The sequence below is a fragment of the Sus scrofa genome, chromosome 1 (genome assembly GCF_000003025.6).
Source record: "Sus scrofa isolate TJ Tabasco breed Duroc chromosome 1, Sscrofa11.1, whole genome shotgun sequence".
In the NCBI taxonomy this organism is placed as follows: domain Eukaryota; kingdom Metazoa; phylum Chordata; class Mammalia; order Artiodactyla; family Suidae; genus Sus; species Sus scrofa.
In genome coordinates this window covers 128,339,619-128,359,156 of record NC_010443.5, presented here as the reverse complement: position 1 = coordinate 128,359,156, position 19,538 = coordinate 128,339,619, and the positions used below count along the sequence as shown (strand labels likewise).

The window sequence follows — 19,538 nt, the reverse complement described above, 5'->3', positions numbered from 1 at the left end:
AAAACTTTAACCATTATAGTGATATTAAGTACTTAAGAAATGTAAAATTTCATCTATATTGATTTCACACAGCAACTAAAACTTAGTCACCTTTTTCCTTTGAGGGTTTCTGTAAAAGAAATTATCTAAAATACACTAGGAGTTCCTGTCCAGGCACAGCAGCAACAAATCTGACTAGGAACCATGAGGTTGCGGGTTCCGATCCCTGGCTTCGCTCAGTGCGTTAAGGATCTGGCATTGCCGTGAGCTGTGGTGTAGGTCGAAGATGCGGCTCGGATCCAGCATTGCTGTGGCTGTGGTGTAGGCTGGCAGCTATAGCTCTGATTCGACCCCTTGCGTGGGAACCTCCATATGCCACAGGTGTGGTCCTAAAAAAGCAAAAAGATAAAACATACTAGTTTAGACAGAGAAGGATGACAATGACCTGAATTTTGAATTTTCCCCAAATCTTCCTCTTCCAAAGCATACAATTAGCAAGGAGAACAAATAAAACCTCACATGAACCATGTCTATAGCATTACTTGGAGACAAAAATACCACAACCTTCAAATAAGTTATTTTATCAGAGTTCATCACTTGCCTATCACTTTAAGCCTGTGGATGCTGACAATAAGACAGGGAAGCTTAAAAGATTCCATGAAAGAGAGTAGGGAGTACCAAGGACTTAAAGTAGAGACAAAAATAATATCCAGAAAGAGAAAGCCCCCCCAAGAAATTTTTTTAAAAAAGAATTTTAGAGTTTTCTTATAATACAGTGGATTAAGGATCTGGCATTGTCACTGTAGCTGCTTGGGTCACTGCTACGGCATGGGTTCAATCCCTGGCCTATGAATTTTCCACATACCCTGGGCAACCCCTCCCCCCCAAAAAAATTAGAAAGAGAAAGCCCAATGCCAAGGGACAAATACTGAATACAGGCTCGGACTTGCTGGTCCACAGGCAAAGAGGCTGAAAATAAGCAGGACCAGAAGTGGCAAATCGAAAGAAGCATTACTTTTGGAGGAAAATCAAATACATTAAAAAGAGATAGTAATCCCTTAAAGACGTGGCAGTTAATGAAAGAAGGAAATAACAAGGCAGAAGTTCCCATTGTGGCTCAGCAGAAATGAACCCAACTAGTATCCACCAGGATGTGGGTTTGATCCCTGGCCTCATTCAGTGGGTTAAGGATCCACCACTGCCGTGAGCTGTGGTGTAGGTTGCCGACACGGCTCGGATCCATATGTAAGTTTTCCAGGCTAGGGGTTGAATTAGAGGTGCAGCTGCTGGCCACAGCCACAGCCACAGCCACGTGGGATCCAAGCCGCATCTGCGACCTATACCACGGCTCAAGGCAACGCTGGATCCTTAACTTACTGAGCAAGGCCAGGAATCAAAACCACATCCTCAAAGATACTAGTCAAAGTCACCACTGCTGAGCCAAGATGGGAACTAGAAAAATATTTTTACTCTCATGTTGCAACAGAAGAAATGGTGGGGGAAAAACTGTAATTGTAATGTATACATGTAAGGATAACCTGACCCCCTTGCTGTACAGTGGGAAAATAAAAAAATAAATAAATAAATAAAATAAAATAAAGAAAAAATTTTTTTTTTTTTTTTTTTTTTTTTTTTTTTTGTCTTTTTGCTATTTCTTTGGGCCGCTCCCGCGGCATATGGAGGTTCCCAGGCTAGGGGTTGAATCGGAGCTGTAGCCACAGCCACAGCCAGAGCCACAGCAACGCGGGAGCTGTAGCCAGAGCCACAGCAACGTGGGAGCTGTAGCCAGAGCCACAGCAACGCAGGATCCGAGCTGCGTCTGCAACCTACACCACAGCTCACGGCAACGCCGGATCGTTAACCCACTGAGCAAGGGCAGGGACTGAACCCGCAACCTCATGGTTCCTAGTCGGATTTGTTAACCACTGCGCCACGACGGGAACTCCAGAAAAATATTTTTACTGTAGTTGATTTACATTGTGTTAGTTTCCGGTGTACAGCTATATATATACATATATTCTTTTTCAGACTCTTTTTTTCTTTTTTTATGAGCACACTCAAGGCATATGGACATTCCCAGGCCAGGGATTGATTTCATGCTACAGCTGCCTGCAAAAACACTGGATCCTTAACCCACAGAGCCACAGCAGGTACTCCTTTTTCAGATTCTTTTCCATTATAGGTTATTACAAGACAATGAATACAGTTTGCTGTGCTATAAAATAGGTGCTTGCTGTTCACCTATTTTACACATAGTAATTTGTATCTGCTAATCCCTAATGTATCTCTCTCTCCCCTCCTTTTCCCTTAGGTAATACTAAATTTGTTTCCTATATCTGAGTCTGTTTCTACTTTGTAAATAAATTCATTTGTATTATTTTCTTAGATTCCACATGTAAGTGATAACATGTGATATTCATCTTGCTTACTTAGTATAATCTCTAGGTCCGTCCATGTTGCTACAAATGGCATTATTTCATTCTTTTTCATGAGTGAGTAATAATAGAGGACTACTGTCTTTTCTGGCCACTCCACACTACGTGGAGTTCCCAGGCCAGGGATCAGATCCAAGCCGCACCTATGACCCACACCTGCAGGAACACCAGATGCCCCAACCCACTGTGCTAGGCTGGGTACTGAACCCAAGTCCTGGTGCTTGCAGTAGTGACATGCCACTGATCCTGCTGCGCCACAGTGGGAACTCCAGCCAACGCCTTCTTTATCCATTCATCTGTCGATGGACATTTAGGTTGTTTTCAAATCTAGGCTATTGTAAACAATGCTGCTATGAACATTGGGTTATATATGTCTTTTTGAATTAAGAGTTTTCCCAGATATATGCCCAAGAGTGGGATTACTGGATCATATGGTAACTCTATTTTTAGTTTTTAAGGAACTCCCATACTATTCTCCTAGTGGCTGTATCAATTTACATTCCCACCAACAGTGTAGGAGAGGTCCCTATTCTCTACACCCTCTTCAGCATATTATTATGTGTAGACTTTTAAATGATGGCCATTCTGACCTGTGTGAGGTACTACCTCATCATAGTAGTTTTGATTTGCATTTCTCTAATAATTAGTGATGCTAAGCATCTTTCCATATACCTGATGGCCATCTGTATGTCTTCTTTGGAGAAATGTCTTATTTAGATCTTATGCCCATTTTTTGATTGGGTGTTCATTTTTTAGTTATTGAGTTGAACAAGCCGTTTGTATATTTTTGGAGATAAATCCCTTGCTGGTTGCTTTGTTTACAAATATTTTCTCCCAGTCCACAGGCTATCTTTTGGGAGACAGACCTAAGAAAACATTGGTATGATTTATGTCGGAATGTCACTCTTCTAGTTTTACAGTGTCATGTCATATTTAAGTCTTTAAGCCATTTTGAGTTTATTTTTGTGTATGGTATGAGGGAATATTCTAATTTCATTGATTTACATGCAGCTGTCCAGCTTTCCCAACAACACTTGCTGAAGAGACTGTCTTTTCTCCACTGTATATTCTTGCCTCCTCTGTTGAAGATTAACTGACCACAGATGTATGGGTTTATTTCTGGGATCTCTAGTCTGTTCCACTGATCCATATGTATGTTTTTATGCCAATACTATGCTGTTTTAATTACCTTAGCTTTGTAGTATTCTGTGAAGTCTAAGAGGGTTTTGCCTCCAGCTTTGTTCTTTTTCCTCAGCGCTGCTTTGGCAATTCTGGGTTTTCTGTGGTTCCATATAAACTATAGGACTATTTGTTCTACTTCTGTGAAAAATGTCACAGGATAATTTGATAGGGATCACATTAAATCTATAGATTGCTTGGTTAGTATGGTCATTCTAACAATATTAATTTTTCCAACATAAGAATATAGGGCATCTTTCCATTTCTTTGAAACATCTTCAATTTCCTTTATCAAAGTTTTATAGTTCTCAATGTGTTAAGTCTTTCACCTCCTGGGTCAGGCTTATTCCTAAGTCGTTTTTTTTGGGGGGGGGGTTGATGTGATTTTTAAATGGTTTTTTTTTTTTTTTTTACTTTCCCTTTTTGATATTTCATTCTCAGTCTAAAGAAACAAAACAGATTTCCATACGTTAATCTTGTATCCTACCTTACTTGAGCATTTTTTAAAAACTGAGTTGTTCATTTTCTTATTGTCGAGTTGTAGAGTTCTCTGTATATTTTGTGTACCAATTCTCTCAGATAGATGTTTTACAGAGCCTCTCACCCAGTCTATGCTTTGTCTTTTTACTCTCTCTAAGGTCTACACTTTTAATCCAGTAAGTCCATTTCTGAGAACCAACCTATCCTAAAGAAATAATCCTACCTACAGAAAAAATGATTTACATATAAAGATATTTATAGCAATACTGCTTAACATTTTTAAAAAAACCTTTTCAATTTATTCTCCCACCAAAAGTGTTCTGTTCTCTTTCTACTCACTTTTGATGGATAACATATTAAGGTTTACAGTCATAATTTTTTATTAGTTATACAATAGCCTATCCTTCTGATGACTCAAAGCTTCCTGAATAAACTGTGTTTAAGAAGAGCTCTACTAAAACCTAAAGATGATAAACCTAAGGATGCTCCATGAAATAATGCTTTGTTGTGGCACGCAAACTGGTTAAGCATTAAATACTCCAAGGCAGCTTAGGGAAGAAGTTCCCAAAATTTAACAGGCAAGTTTTTATTAGTCCACAGAAAAATCAGTAATGCAAGGAATGTGGTAAGCTCTTTCATAGAAATATTCTTTATTCTGAGATTATCCTACTTTCTTATAATTAAAATTTCTTTTTCTTCATAAAATGATAGGAGATGATAGGTATTTTTTAGTTGATGTTCATGTGCCCTTTTTAAAATTAAAATCTTACTTGGCCAAATAAAAATCTGAAAACTCTACCTTACCCGAAGTCTTTTGATACTGTACTAGCTCACAAAATCCCAAAGCTTGGCACACAGACTTAGGAGTCTTCAAATTTAAAGAATCAGAAAACTCTGGTCTTGAGGCTCCAGTATTTCTCCTACTTAACATCCCAATAAAAATGAGAAGAAATTAACAACTTCTTTCTTATCTCTACTTCTCTACTTCTGGCATTCTTTCTTGGGTTTTTCAAACTATAACAAATGGAGTCAACTGGGAAATACGGGATACAAGCAATAATCAACTTGGGATATTCCGTCAGTGATTAGCTTTGCAATCTTAGGAAAACATTTTAACCACACCATATAATGAGTTCCTAGATCTGTTTTTTCTTGTGCACAATAATAGTAACACTATAACCCATCACTTCCTGAGATAGAAGCAGTAATACTGAGGCCAATCTAAAAACACAAACCACACTTTCAGCTCTATGGAAGACATAGTCTACATAATTTTAAGATGTTATTTATATTTACATAGGACTTTTTGAACAGTGTAAGTACAAAGAGAACCATCAGTTATATCTAAGCCCAGAGCCAATTATATTATTTAAAAAATAGATTTCAGTTCAAAATAACATGATAATCTAAAAAGGCAACAGGAAAGATAAAAGCTCTCAACCACATTAATAATTAAGAAAATTAAATTAAGACCATAACTGACCAAATTGGCTAAAATTAAAAAGGCTGGCAACACCAAATCTTGCAAGAATGTGGAGCCATGTGAACTCTAATATAATGCTGGAGAACCTATAAATTCGTATGACCACTTTGGAAAACTATCTAACATTATCTACTAGAACTCAGCAATTCTATTCTAGATATATAGCCTGGAGAAACTTCTGTATATTTATACCAAAACACACAAATAAGAATGTTCATAGCAGAATTTTTCATAATAGCAATAAATTGTAAATAATCTACATAGCCATATACAGTACAATAACAACAAGGGTGATTAAACCTTAAAAGGTAAATGGACAAATACAGTTATAAACACAATGCTGAGTAAAAGATATTCAACAACAATAAAAAGATGCAGAATGACTCCATCTATAACAGAGTTCAAAAATAAATTAAAACTATTCAATATGATTTGAATTTGGTAATAAGCTAAAAGAGAAACCAAAGAAATCAAAGAAAACAGAGTAGAGAGGTTATCACAACAGGAGAGAGAAGGATGGTGATCCAGAAGGGACAAGTGGGAAGCCTCTGAGAGAGGCAACGTCTTATTTCTTACCTAAGTAGTGTTTTATAGTTATTCTTTAAGCTGTTCATATGCTTTATACAATAATCATATGATATGCTTAACCAGAGCGAAAGGTTCACATAGCAGAGCTGTTACAGCAGGAATTTAAGTACCAGTCAGGTATTTGAACCAGCTGGCCATCAGACTCCTGCTAAATCTGGAGATTTTATGATCTATTTTCATACCTTGTAACGATGATTTTTATGAACACTATTCTGGAAGCAGTCCATACAGAGTACACATGTTGGATCAATTGCACAGTCCCTGAAAAAGATAAGATTCCAAAACTTAGATGATTCCCACTGATGCTCAAGGTATGACTATAAAAAAATGTGAATGAGTTTCCTATTCAATACACAAACTGTATAAGAAAATAAATTGAACTCCAAATAATTTTAGTCTCATTTTACCCATATTTGAATGTGTAAGTTTGGATGTTTGGTTTTGTTTCCTAAATTATTCTCATTACTTTGAACTTACACTTGGCTTCAAATTGTTAAGTTATAATTCAAAATTAATTTTGTGAAAAGTTATAAGCTTTTTTTCATTCCTGCATCATCTTATCCTATTAGAGTTACAAATACATTTTATAGACACTGACTCTACACTGGTAAATGATGGTTGGTTAAAGACAAAATTTATTAAAATGTAAGCAACAGAAGGGCAGGGATTTTTTTTTTTTTTTAATATGTCCCAAGCACAGAAAGCAGTGCCTGGCACATGATAGGTACTCAATGAATATGTACTGAATAAATTAAATCTTTCTTAATCTCTACTCTAATAAAAGCTTTTAAAACATATAATTTTATTTAATATTTTCAGGGAGACATTAACAGTATAAATTAGTACAAAGTACAAAATTAATTTTTAAGATACTTAGAAAAGTTGAAGAGATGGGAGATGGGACTGTGAAGTTTTTTTAACGATTTTTTTTTTTTTTTTTTTGCCCACACCTGTGGCATACAGAAGTTCCCAGGCCAGGGATCGAAGCCCAGCCACAGCTGTGACCTACGCCACTGTGGCAAAGCTGTGCCAGGCTATGCTTAACCCACTGTGCCAGGCTGGGAAGTAAACCTGTGCTACTGCAAAGACAAAGCAAGATCCTTAACCCACTGTGCCACAGTGGGAACTCCATAAAATGAATTTTTAAAGGCAAATAAGAAATAAAGATTGCCTAATAATATTCTCTATAATATGATCTACTAACCTATTTACTTTTTTTTTTTGTTGTTGTTGTTGTTGTTGTTGTTGCTATTTCTTGGGCCGCTCCCGCGGCATATGGAGGTTCCCAGGCTAGGGGTCGAATCGGAGCTGTTGCCACCGGCCTACTGCCAGAGCCACAGCAACGCGGGATCCGAGCCGCGTCTGCAATCTACACCACAGCTCACGGCAACGCTGGATCGTTAACCCACTGAGCAAGGGCAGGGACCGAACCCGCGACCTCATGGTTCCTAGTCGGATTCGCCAACCACTGCGCCACGACGGGAGCTCCTACTAACCTATTTAGAGCAGGATTTCTCAGCCTCAGAAGTACTGCCATTTTGAACTGGTTAATTACTTGCTGGAGATACAGGAGACTATCCTTTGTACTACGAATGTTTTATTAATAACCCTGGCCTCTACTCACTAGATGACAGTACAATTCCCCTAGTTAGGACAATTAAAAACGCCTCCATGATTCCTGTTGTGGTCAGCGCACCCAACTACTATCCATGAGGATGTGGGTTCAATCCCTGGCCTCCCTCAGTGGGTTAAGGATCTGGCATTGCATGAACTGTGGTGTAGGTCACAGACGCAAATTGGATCTGGCATTGCTGTGGCACTGGCCCCACAGCTTCAGCTCCCATTTGACGCCTAGCCTGGGAACCTCATATGCCACAAGTGCAGCCATAAAAAGGGAAAAGAAAAAAAAAAATGCATCCATGACCCTTTTGGAGAAATGAGGTTTACAATGTCTACTATGATTTATTGAAACTGACTGGGCTTCAGCTAAAAATATATAACAATGGAGTTCCCCTCGTGGCTCAGTGGTTAACGAATCCGACTAGGAACCATGAGGTTGCGGGTTCGATCCCTGGCCTTGCTCAGTGGATTAAGGATCCGGCGTTGCCATGAGCTGTGGTGTAGGTTGCAGACTCGGCTTGGATACCACGATGCTGTGGCTCTGGCATAGGCCAGAGGCTATAGCTGCGATTCGACCCCTAGCCTGGGAACCTCCATATGCCATGGGAGTGGCCCAAGAAATGGCAAAAAGACAAAAAAAAAAAAAAAAAAAAAAAAAAAAAAAATTATATATATATATAAATTTATATATATAAAATAAGATAAATGAGCCTTCCTATGCTATATAGCAAAAGTGTACACAAAATAGAAAAGCTGGAGTTCCCAGTGTGACTCAGCAGATTAAGAAACCTACTAGTATGAGGATGCAGGTTCGATCCCTGGCCTCACTCAGTGGGTTAAGGATCTGGCGTTGCCATAAGCTGCATCACAGGTTGCAGATGCGGCTTGGATCTGGCAGCATCTGTGGTATAGGCCAGTGGCTGCAGCTCCGATTCAAACCCTAGCCTGGGAACTTCTGTACGCCACAGGTGTGGCCCTAAAAAGACAAAAATAAAACAAACCAAAACCAAACAAAAATACAAAAGCTGACTTTTCTCTGAGAAAAGAATAAAGAAAGGTAGCACCTTCTAAACAACTATTAACCATACATAAACCAGTCAAGGCTAGAATTACAGTGGAGCAAAAAACAATTCTCTGTATTCATAAAATCCAAAATTCACACTCCTAAACTACTTCTAATAAAGGGCAAAAACTACCTCTAATCAAGGGCAAAAAAAATAAAATAAAATAAAGTGCTGCTAGGATCTAAAATTTAAAAGTTTCAGGCAACAGTAAAGAATAGAAACGTTCTCTGTGCTACCATGCTGTTTAAGTTAACTGCTCTCACAGAAGGCAAAAAAAGTCTAAAGCTATTTCCAGTTTCCCTATCACTGGCATCTTCTATTCAACTGAATTACAAATGCTCCTATATGTCTACAACCATTTGACACCAAATCTCACTTGGTGGCCAAAAATGACTGATACGACAAAAGACTATAGACTTTATTTATACCACTTGTTGTAACAGCCACTGATTTCTTAAGAGAAATGCTGCTTTTGGTTATAGAATCCTGCCCTAACTCTGCTAGGGAAGTATTCAGAATTTTAAAATACATGTGGCCCCAAGAGTTTCAAACAAAAGTGCAAGGACTACATGATAAACAAGGCAAAGGTCTATCACTTACATACTTTTAGAGAACAGGAAGAAAAAGTGAGAGAACGGTTTAAGTCATATATTCAAAAATAAGCTGTATTAGCAAAAACAGACTTATGAGTACATAATAAAAACAAAGTTAATTAGTAAAATTAAATGTATTATAAATAGTAATAAAGGTACAAAATACTAAGTTGTACTCATAAACAATCCTGTACATTTCTAAATCTTACCTACAAGAATATGTTGTCTCTCCACTTTTGAAAACCTTCCCACAGAGCTGAAATGCTCCACTGTGTTTCAATTTCTCTAAACAAATATCTGGATCTTCTCCAAATAAGTACCATTCCAGTGGGGTGAATATTGACATTTGTATACTCTCCTCCTGTTTTTCCAAGTCTGGGTCCATTTCAGCAAAATAAATTTCTGGCACCAACTGTGCCAAATGGTTCAAAAAGGAAGTATAGAAGTCAACTTGCTGATCCCACCACTGAAAAACAAAACAAAAATTAAACTTTGTTACAAGTTCTTTCTTAGAGATTGAGGGGCATAAGTAACTGCATCATTCTGCAGTTTCAGGGAGTTCCCTGGTAGTCTAATGGTTAGAATCTGGCACTTTCACTACTGCAGCCTGAGTTCAATGACTTTTTGTTTTAAAGGCCTTGGAAATAAGTGGTTGCCCACATGCAACAGATACCTAGAAAAAAGAAGCACAGCTATAGTAGATGAAAATTGCTTTTCCCTTCCGAAGTGGCCAATTCTTTGTGTGTGAAAGCGATTCTATTACCAGTCAGAGGCTCTCCACACAAAGCATTCCTCATACTAGCAGTTTAACTATTTTTTTTCTTCCAATTTTATTGAGAGATAACTGACATAAAGCACAGTTTAATGTACAGCAAAATGCTCTGACTTACATATATCATGAAATGCTTATCACAATAGCTTCAGTAATATCCGTCATCTCATAGTAACACAAAGTTAAAGAAACAGAAAAACAATTTTCAGGGCAAACGTATTTGTTCCTCAGATAAACTCAAATGTGTGAAGAGACACATATACAAGTATTTCATTTGCAGTATTATTTATAATACACTACAAACAACCTAAATGTCCCATAAAAAGAGTTGCATTCAATGCAACCATTGTAAAAAGGGGTGAGGGCACAGATCTGGGTCCTGATATGGAACATTCTTCGAGTTATATCGTTAAATAAAAAAACAAAAGGTACAGAACAGTGAGTGTGGTATGCTACCATTCATAAAAGAATGAAAAAAAGGAGATACATCTATATATGCTCACATATGAGTAGAAAATCTCTGAAAAAACTCAAAATAAATTGTTAACAGAGAAAAGAGCCCTACATTTATTTTTCACGGTACACTCTTTACTATTCCAATTTTGTAATATGTATATTATCTACCAAAATCTTTTTTTTGTGTGTGTGTGTGCTTTTTAGGGCTGCACTCGCAGCATATGCAAGTTCCCAGGGTAGGGGTTGAAGTGGAGCTGAAGCTGCCAGCCTATGCCACAGCCATAGCAATGAGGGATCTGAGCCATGTCTGCAACCTACACCACAGCTCATGGCAATGCAGGATCCCGGACCCACTGAGCAAGGCCAGGGATTGAACCTGCATCTTCATGGATACTAGTCAGATTCATTTCCACTGCACCACAATAGGAACTCCTATCAAAAATCATTTTAAAGGAGTTCCCATCGTGGCGCAGTGGTTATCGAATCCTGCTAAGAACCATGAGGTTGTGGGTTTGATCCCTGGCCTCGCTCAGTGGGTTAAGGATCCAGTGTTACTGTGAGCTGTGATGTAGGTCGCAGATGTGGCTCAGATCCCGCGTTGCTGTGGCTGTGGCGTAGGCCGGCAGCTGTAGCTCTGATTGGACCCCTAGCCTGGGAATCTCCACATGGCACGAGTGCGGCTCTAAAAAGCCAAAAAAAAAAAAAAAAAAAAATCATTTTAAAGCTTTTTCAATCTACACATTTTATCTACAAAGTTATTCATAAGAGGAAAAGAAAACCTCCTAAAACCCTGAATGTCCGTCAACAGTGGAATAGTTTAAGAAATTGTGGAATTTATCATTTAGCCCTACTTGCCCAAATGCGCAAAGATATATATCCCATGTGTTCACTATGTCACTTGTAACTGTGAAAAAATGAAGTCCATCTAAATGTCTATCAAGGAGTTCCCACTGTGGCGCAGAGTAAACAAATCTGTCTAGTAACCATGAGGTTTCAGGTTCGATCCCAGGCCTCGCTCAATGAGTTAAGGATCTGGCATTGCTCTGAGCTGTGGTGTAGGTCACAGACACAGCTCAGATCCCTCATTGCTGTGGCTGTGGTGTAGACTGGAAGCTCTAGCTCCAATTCCACCCCTAGCCTGGGAACCTCCATATGCTGTGGGTGCAGCCCTAAAAAAAAGAAAAGAAAAAAAAAAAAAGTCTATCAATGATGCATATCCAAGAGTTGCCGTTGTGGTGCAGTGGTTAATGAATCCGACTAGGAACCATGAGGTTGCGGGTTCGATCTCTGTCCTTGCTCAGTGGGTTAACGATCCAGTGTTGCCGTGAGCTGTGGCATAGGCTGCAGACTCAGCTTGGATCCCACATTGCTGTGCCTCTGGCTTAGACTGGTGGCTACAGCTCTGATTCGACCCCTAGCCTGGGAACCTCTAGGGCGGGAGTGGCCCTAGAAAAGGCAAAAAGACAAAAAAATAATAAAAAAATAAGAAGTAATGTATATCCATACTATTCTATGCTGTTAGAATGCTAAAAAATACTATAGACTGAAAAAAGCAATTTTTAAATAATATAATTTCATTTTTATTTAAAAAAACCTATATTATTTTTACTTTAAACATTTCTACACATTTTAGTTTCCTAATTCAACATACATACATATACATTTATACATATACTTTCTTAAACATAGAATAAGGGTCTTGTTAGAGAAACATCAAAATATTAACAGTGACTACATGAAGAAATGGAACTGGGGAGAGGATCGAGGAATTTTCAGATTTTACTTTAAACAATATTATATTGATTAACCTTATCTGACAAGTGTTAGTATTTTTACAATCAAGGAAAAAAACTAAAAAACTTTAGGACATATACCCATTTTAAATGACGTCAAGTAGTCTCAAAGTATCTCCCCGAAGATACTTATTAACTACAAAGGACAAAGACAGTAACTATAAAGTAAAGAAACTTTGCAGATATCAACTTAACCAAGTGATTAAGATATGTACCACCAAAAATAAGAACTATTGCTGTCAAGAATCCCTTAATATGATGCACTGAGAAGAATATAACATTTTTTGTGTTATTCTTGCCAAAAATGTATAACCTCATTCCAACTGTGATAAAAATCAAGCCATCAAAACATCAAGTTGTGGAGCACTGCACAAAATAACTGCTCAATATTCTTCAACAGTGTTAAGGTCATGAAAAACAAAGACCAAAACACTGTTACAAATTGAAGGAGATGATGGAGAAACCAAGACACTTACAAACTGGATGAGACAAAGGAAAAATAACTAAATGTAAGGTGGGATCTTCCATAAGATCCTGGAATAGGACTTTAGTAGGAAAACTGGTAAAATTTTAAAAAGGCCTATAGTTTAGTTAGTATCAATTATTAATTTCTGGTCCCTAATAATTGTGTATGGTTATGTGAGATGTTATTAGGGGATGTATGTATGATGGGTACAGAAGAAACGCTTGTGCTATTTCTGTAAGTTTTGCGAAAGCCTAAAATGAGTTCAAAATTAAAAGTTAGATAAAAAAAGCTGTCACTGAAGATGTCTATTTCCATTTAATAGAAAGGTAAAAAAGATATACAGAACATTAAAGTAGGTTACAAAGCAGTATGTACAAAATCTTACTTTGGTTAACTATTAATACATATTTTATTTATATATACACATATTTTTTAATATGGGGAGAAAATATTAACAGTAGTGGGTGATGGGATTTTAGTATATTTTCATGGAATTTGTATGTTTGCATATGTAGTATGAGTAATATCCTTATACTGATCCTATATCTTGGGAGCAATTTTTTTTTTTTTTTTTTTGTCTTTTTGCCTTTTCTTGAGCTGCTCCCGAGGCATATGGAGGTTCCCAGGCTAGGGGTCGAATCAGAGCTATAGCTGCCAGCCTACACCAGAGCCACAGCAACGCGGGATCCGAGCCACGTCTGTAACCTACACCACAGCGCACAGCAACGCCAGATCGTTAACCCACTGAGCAAGGGCAGGGATTGAACCTGCAACCTCATGGTTCCTAGTCAGACTCGTTAACCACTGCTCCACAACAGGAACTCCGAGAGCAATTTTTTAATTGTAAAATTTAAAATATTTTACTAAAAACTTTTTAGAAAAACCTATATCTTCCAATTCTGTAACCCGAACTTTTCTATAATACTCACAGACCAACAACTTGTGACCTCCACACATACCTGACAACAACTATATCTAGCAGATGACATTTAACATTCTATGGTATACTTAAGTTTCTTCTCTTCAAATGATACTTCAAAAAAATTTCGTATATCCAGCACTATACACCAAACAAAAAACTTTTCTGTCCTATCTGTCCTTTCCAATTATGGAAAGTATAGATCTAGTTTTTTTTTTTTTTTTTTGTCTTTTGTCTTGTTGTTGTTGTTGTTGTTGCTATTTCTTGAGCCGCTCCTGCGGCATATGGAGGTTCCCAGGCTAGGGGTCTAATCGGAGCTGTAGCCACCGGCCTACGCCAGAGCCACAGCAACGCGGGATCCGAGCCGCGTCTGCAACCTACACCACAGCTCACGGCAACGCCGGATCATTAACCCACTGAGCAAGGGCAGGGACCGAACCCGCAACCTCATGGTTCCTAGTCGGATTCGTTAACCACTGCGCCACGACGGGAACTCCAGATCTAGTTTTCATTCTAGTTTTTCAAGAATGTTTTCAAGAACACGAGAAACTTGAGAATCACCAAAAACCAGCAGTCTCTTCTGGTTCAAGTTCTTCATTTAAAACTGAGTCACAAGTAAAAAGTAAACTGACTTGTCTGAGACTGAATACTAACTACCAGAGTCAGGAACGAATGTATCCTAACTCCCAGAGTTCAGTGCTCATTCTACTTAACCATATACAAATACATAATTATACTGTTTATTTATTTATTTAATGGCTACACCCATAGCATATGGAAGTTCCCCGCCAAGGACTGAATTACAGCTATGACTGACACTGCGGCTGCAGCTGCAGCCGCAGCCATGCCAGATCCTTTAACCTGCTGCGCCCCATGGTGGGAACTCCAATACACAATTCTTTTAAATTTACCCTTAAAGAGTTGCTCAATTTCACATGTGATAATCTGTGTGGGAAAAGAATCTGAGAGAGAATGGATATGTGTATATGTATGACTGGGTCACTTTGTTGTACAGCAAAAATTATCACAATTAATAGTAAATTAACTATGCTTCGACAAAACAAAACAAAACAAAAAAAATATGATATAAGAATTCCTCAGGAGTTCTCGTCCTGGCTCAGTGGTTAATGAACCCAACTAGCATCCATGAGAATGTGAGTTCCATCTCTGGCCTGGTTCAATGGGTTAAGGATCCGGTGTTGCTGTGAGCTGTGGTGCTGTGGCCATGGTGTAGGCCAGCAGCTACAGCTCCAATTAGATCCCTAGGCTGGGAAGCTCCATATGCCATAGGTGTGGCTCTAAAAAGACAAAAAGACAAAAAACAAAAATAAAACCAAAAAATCATTCCTCACATATTCTGAAAGACAGGAAAATAACAATTTATGTAGCTGGCAAAAGTATTGCTGTTAGCTGAATATGAGTGTATAAATAATTTTTACATGCCAAATATCATTTTAAGAAAGAATAGGTAGCTTTCTTGAAAACTCTGTCTTCCATTAGCTCTAACAATTATAGGGTAGCTCTAGGGCGATAGAATGTAAGAATAAAGTGGCTGGTTTATTAAAACCTGATGCCAATTTCCCCATATGTTTTAATAAAGGAATTTCTCAAAGGTGAAAAAAACAGTAAAACAAAACAAAACTTTGCCTTCTCTTCAGTTTTTCCCTCCAAATGAAACCTCTTGAGCTAACAACTGCCTAACACTCCTGGATACAACTAAATATTCTCAAAGTATATCCCCGTTATTACATGTCTCATTCTGAGGAACTAATATCTTAAAATGTTATCTTTACACTATTAGTTGATTTGGACAGAATGTCTGGGTATCAATGACTTAAATGCCCTCTCCACTGACCTTACCACTAGCTCTCTATCCTCTCTCCCACCCCCACCTTAGCTATTCCTTAAGGCCTATTTAGCTCAAAGCCCATCTCCATGAATACTTCACTGAGTAATCGAAGAAAACTTCTCTCCCTTGTAACTCCAATACGGCACCTACTAAAGAAGGTACTGGTTCAGTACTTATACCTCTGCCAGGTAACATGAGTTATCTTTAAATGTGTACATCTAGCCTCTTCAACCAGACTAAGGGAAGGAACTTTTCTTCCAAATCCTTGTATCCCCACTAGCCTACCATAAGTACTTAACAAAAGTTCTGTCATTGCTGAAAGTTAATGGACTTCTTTCCAGCCATAACAAAGCAAATGATAACATTTAAGCCTTCTAAAACTGTTTACAGAATTCTTATAGGAGATAAAACACAATTATACAGTTTCACAAATTTTCTCCCTAGATGATGGCCACAGCTACAAAAATTTTTTTTCCACTAAGATTTGTCTTTTTTTATTTTCCAGATAAGAAAAACCACACAGGATGTATTTTACTGGGTGACATGTCCAGGAATTACTAGTGACTAGAGTAGGTTTGATTTTCTTTTTTGTTTGGTTTGTTGGTCTTAGTATTTGCCCCAATTTGAGACAGAAACAAAATTAAGAACTTTTAATTTTAAAGTTCAGGGGAAAGGAGTTCCTGTCGTGGCTTAGTGGAAATAAATCTAACTAGTAACCATGAGGACACAGGTTCAATTCCTGCCCTCACTCAGCGGGTTAAGGAAAGGATCCAGCATTGCCGTGAGCTGTGGTGTAGGTCACAGACAGGGCTAGGATCCCACATTGCTGCGGCTGTGGCATAGGCCAGTGGCTGCAGTTCCGATTTGACCCCTAGCCTGGGACCCTCCATATGCCACAGATGCAGCCCTAAAAAAAAAAAAAAAAAGAAAGAAAGAAAGAAAAAAGAAAGAAAGTTCAGGGGAAAAAACGTTTTCTTCCCAACATTTGGAGTTAAGGGAAGGCTTTCCCAATTCACTATTTTGTGAAAACAAGTTCTCACAACATTTAAATTCCCAAACATTCCAAACATTTTCCTCATCCCCATGGAGATTAAAGCTATGTTCCCAACTCTGACTCAGGGACTTGGATACTCATCTGGGAACATCAGTCTGAAAATTTCAAGTGTAGTAGGTTCCTTTTGTTCAAATCACAACTTGCCTTTCCTTAGACAGCTGATGGCTATCTACACAGCCTTCAGAGGCCCTTTAATTCTGTTTCTAATTCCCATGTTTTAAAGGTATAATAAAACCTGGAGACTGTAGAATTATTCATAACAAGTAATGGATTAGTAAAGGGAGCATCTCTAGGCACCAAGAAATCTTTTGTTTATACTAAGTCTTCCTGTATTACTATTTGAAAGAGTCATGAAATTTATTTATTTATTTATTTATTTATTTATTTGCCTTTTGTCTTTTTAGGGTCACACCTGCGGCATATGAAGGTTCCCAGGCTAGAGGCTGAACCAGAGCCACAGGCCTATGCCACAGCAACGCGGGATATGAGCCATGTCTGTGACGTACACCACATCTTATGGCAACACTGGATCCTCAACCCACTGAGCGAGGCTAGGGATCTAACCCACAACCTCATGGTTACTAGTCGGGTTCCTTAACCACTGAGCCACAACAGGAATGCCAGATTCGTGAAATTTAAACAACAAAAACCCTCACGCACTTGCTTATCCCATAGGGAAACCCTGTCTATAACATAATCTGCTAATCAGCTCCCTAAGTTTGTCTGAACATTACCTCTAAGCCAACTTCCATTCTTACAGTTCATGATTAAACCAAAATCCACCTTCCTGTACCTTTTATCCTATGCTGCCTGAAATAATCCAATACAATTTACTCTGCTCTTTCACCCAACAACCTTACAAATAAATGAAGATAAATATTATGTCTCTTCTAAGTCTCTTTATTCCAGGGCTAAACTGGAATGTAGAAACTAAAGAAATTTGTTCACTTCTAGAAATGAAACTTAGCCATCCCTAATGACATATATCCAGATCATTCTCCATGCTGATTATTCTTTCATGGAACATGCACAATATACCTCTGTGCAGAGAAGTGGGAATGTTTATTACCTTCCTCAGCTGGGACAATGAATTGCTTTAAAAGATCACTTTTTTTGACAACCGCATCACATAATGACCTAGGGAGTTTGGGGACACCTAAAACCCTTAAATTAGCCATATAAAAGAGACCTAGTCCTATACACAAAAACAAGTCCTAGGAATAAGGCTTTATTTTCATGACAATTAAATATCACCTTGTTAGGTTTTTTTTTTTTTTTTTTTTGTCTTTTTGTCTTTTGTTGTTGTTGTTGTTGCTATTTCTTGGGCCGCTCCCACGGCATATGGAGGTTCCCAGGCTAGGGGTCGATCGGAGCTGTAGCCACCGGCCTACGCCAGAGGCACAGCAACGCAGGATCCGAGCTGCGTCTGCAACCTACACCACAGCTCACGGCAATGCCGGATCGTTAACCCACTGAGCAAGGGCAGGGACTGAACCCGCAACCTCATGGTTCCTAGTCGGATTCGTTAACCACTGCGCCACGACGGGAACTCCACCTTGTTAGTTTTGATGTAATATTTAGCCTAAGGAGATTGTATGTGTCCTATAACGTATCAGTCCTCTATCTGTTAAGCCTTGTGTTGTTTGTAAATATGATGTCTACCATGTCTTCATGGCATTGATAAAATAAGCCAGAATCAAATAGTCATTGTGACAAACAAGGCTCTCTCTTACCTTTGATAATATACATATAAGCATGCTGTTACAATTTAGTTTCTGAAAGCATCCCACCCCTCCTAAGCCATTCTCTTCCTTTTTTATAGGACTACAGGTTTGTGCTCTAATTTCCTAAGCTCTCCTTGAAGTCTCTAGATGAATGAAATCTAGTTTCCTACACTAGGGGGTACATATCTCATATTCTCTTTCTTCTATATTGAATACATATTTCCAAACCAACTAAAATTCTTTCTTAGATTGTAAAGCAGAGTATGTATATATAAACATAAATGCATAAATTAACATATTTTTCCTCCTGTGGCTAAAGTCATTTCTGGCACATCCAATAATACCAAATGTTCAAAAGACTTTTTTTTTTTTTTTGTCTTTTTGCTGTTTCTTGGGCCACTCCCGCAGCATACGGAGGCTCCCAGGCTAGGGGTCAAATCGGAGCTGTAGCCTCCAGCCTATGCCAGAGCCACAGCAACGTGGGATCCGAGCTGTGTCTGCAACCTACACCACAGCTCACGGCCGGATCGTTAACCCGCAAGGGCAGGGACCGAACCCGTAACCTCAGGGTTCCTAGTCGGATTCGTTAACCACTGCGCCACGACGGGAACTCCTCAAAAGACTTTTAAAAAGGTAGTCCATCAAGACACATTAAGTGGCTATAGTCCCACTCCTCCAAACAAATCAAAGTCTTCATTGTGAAAAATGGCATTAAGTAAACTATTAGAAGGAGAATTACATTCAAGTGATTAACAGCAGACTCCATTATGGACTGGGCCTATGTCATTCCTGGATAGCAAAAAGGCACTTAGGAAAGCAAAATAACTCCAAGAACTTAGGGAGTTATTGGGTGAAACAACATTAAAAAAAAAAAAGCAGGAGTTCCCATCGTGGCGCAGTGGTTAACAAATCCGACTAGGAACCATGAGGTTGCCGGTTCGGTCCCTGCCCTTGCTCAGTGGGTTAACGATCCGGCGTTGCCGTGAGTTGTGGTGTAGGTTGCAGACGCGGCTCGGATCCAGCGTTGCTGTGGCTCTGGCGTAGGCCGGTGGCTACAGCTCCGATTCAACCCCTAGCCTGGGAA

At 38.7% G+C, this 19,538-nt stretch overlaps 1 protein-coding gene across 4 annotated transcripts in view; it reads right to left on the bottom strand.

Annotated features, from left to right (window-relative positions):
- Window positions 1–19,538, bottom strand: part of UBR1 (ubiquitin protein ligase E3 component n-recognin 1) — a 155,020-nt gene that overhangs the window by 115,174 nt on the left and 20,308 nt on the right. For 2 of the 4 annotated variants that reach the window (XM_021097089.1, XM_021097091.1), the window contains 2 exons: window positions 9,631–9,887; window positions 6,327–6,405 (listed from right to left, as the gene is read on the bottom strand). In XM_021097089.1, the coding sequence (XP_020952748.1) occupies window positions 6,327–6,405; window positions 9,631–9,887 (336 nt within the window). The remainder of the gene's footprint in view (window positions 1–6,326; window positions 6,406–9,630; window positions 9,888–19,538) is intronic. The other 2 variants (XM_021097096.1, XM_021097103.1) reach the window with 1 other exon arrangement.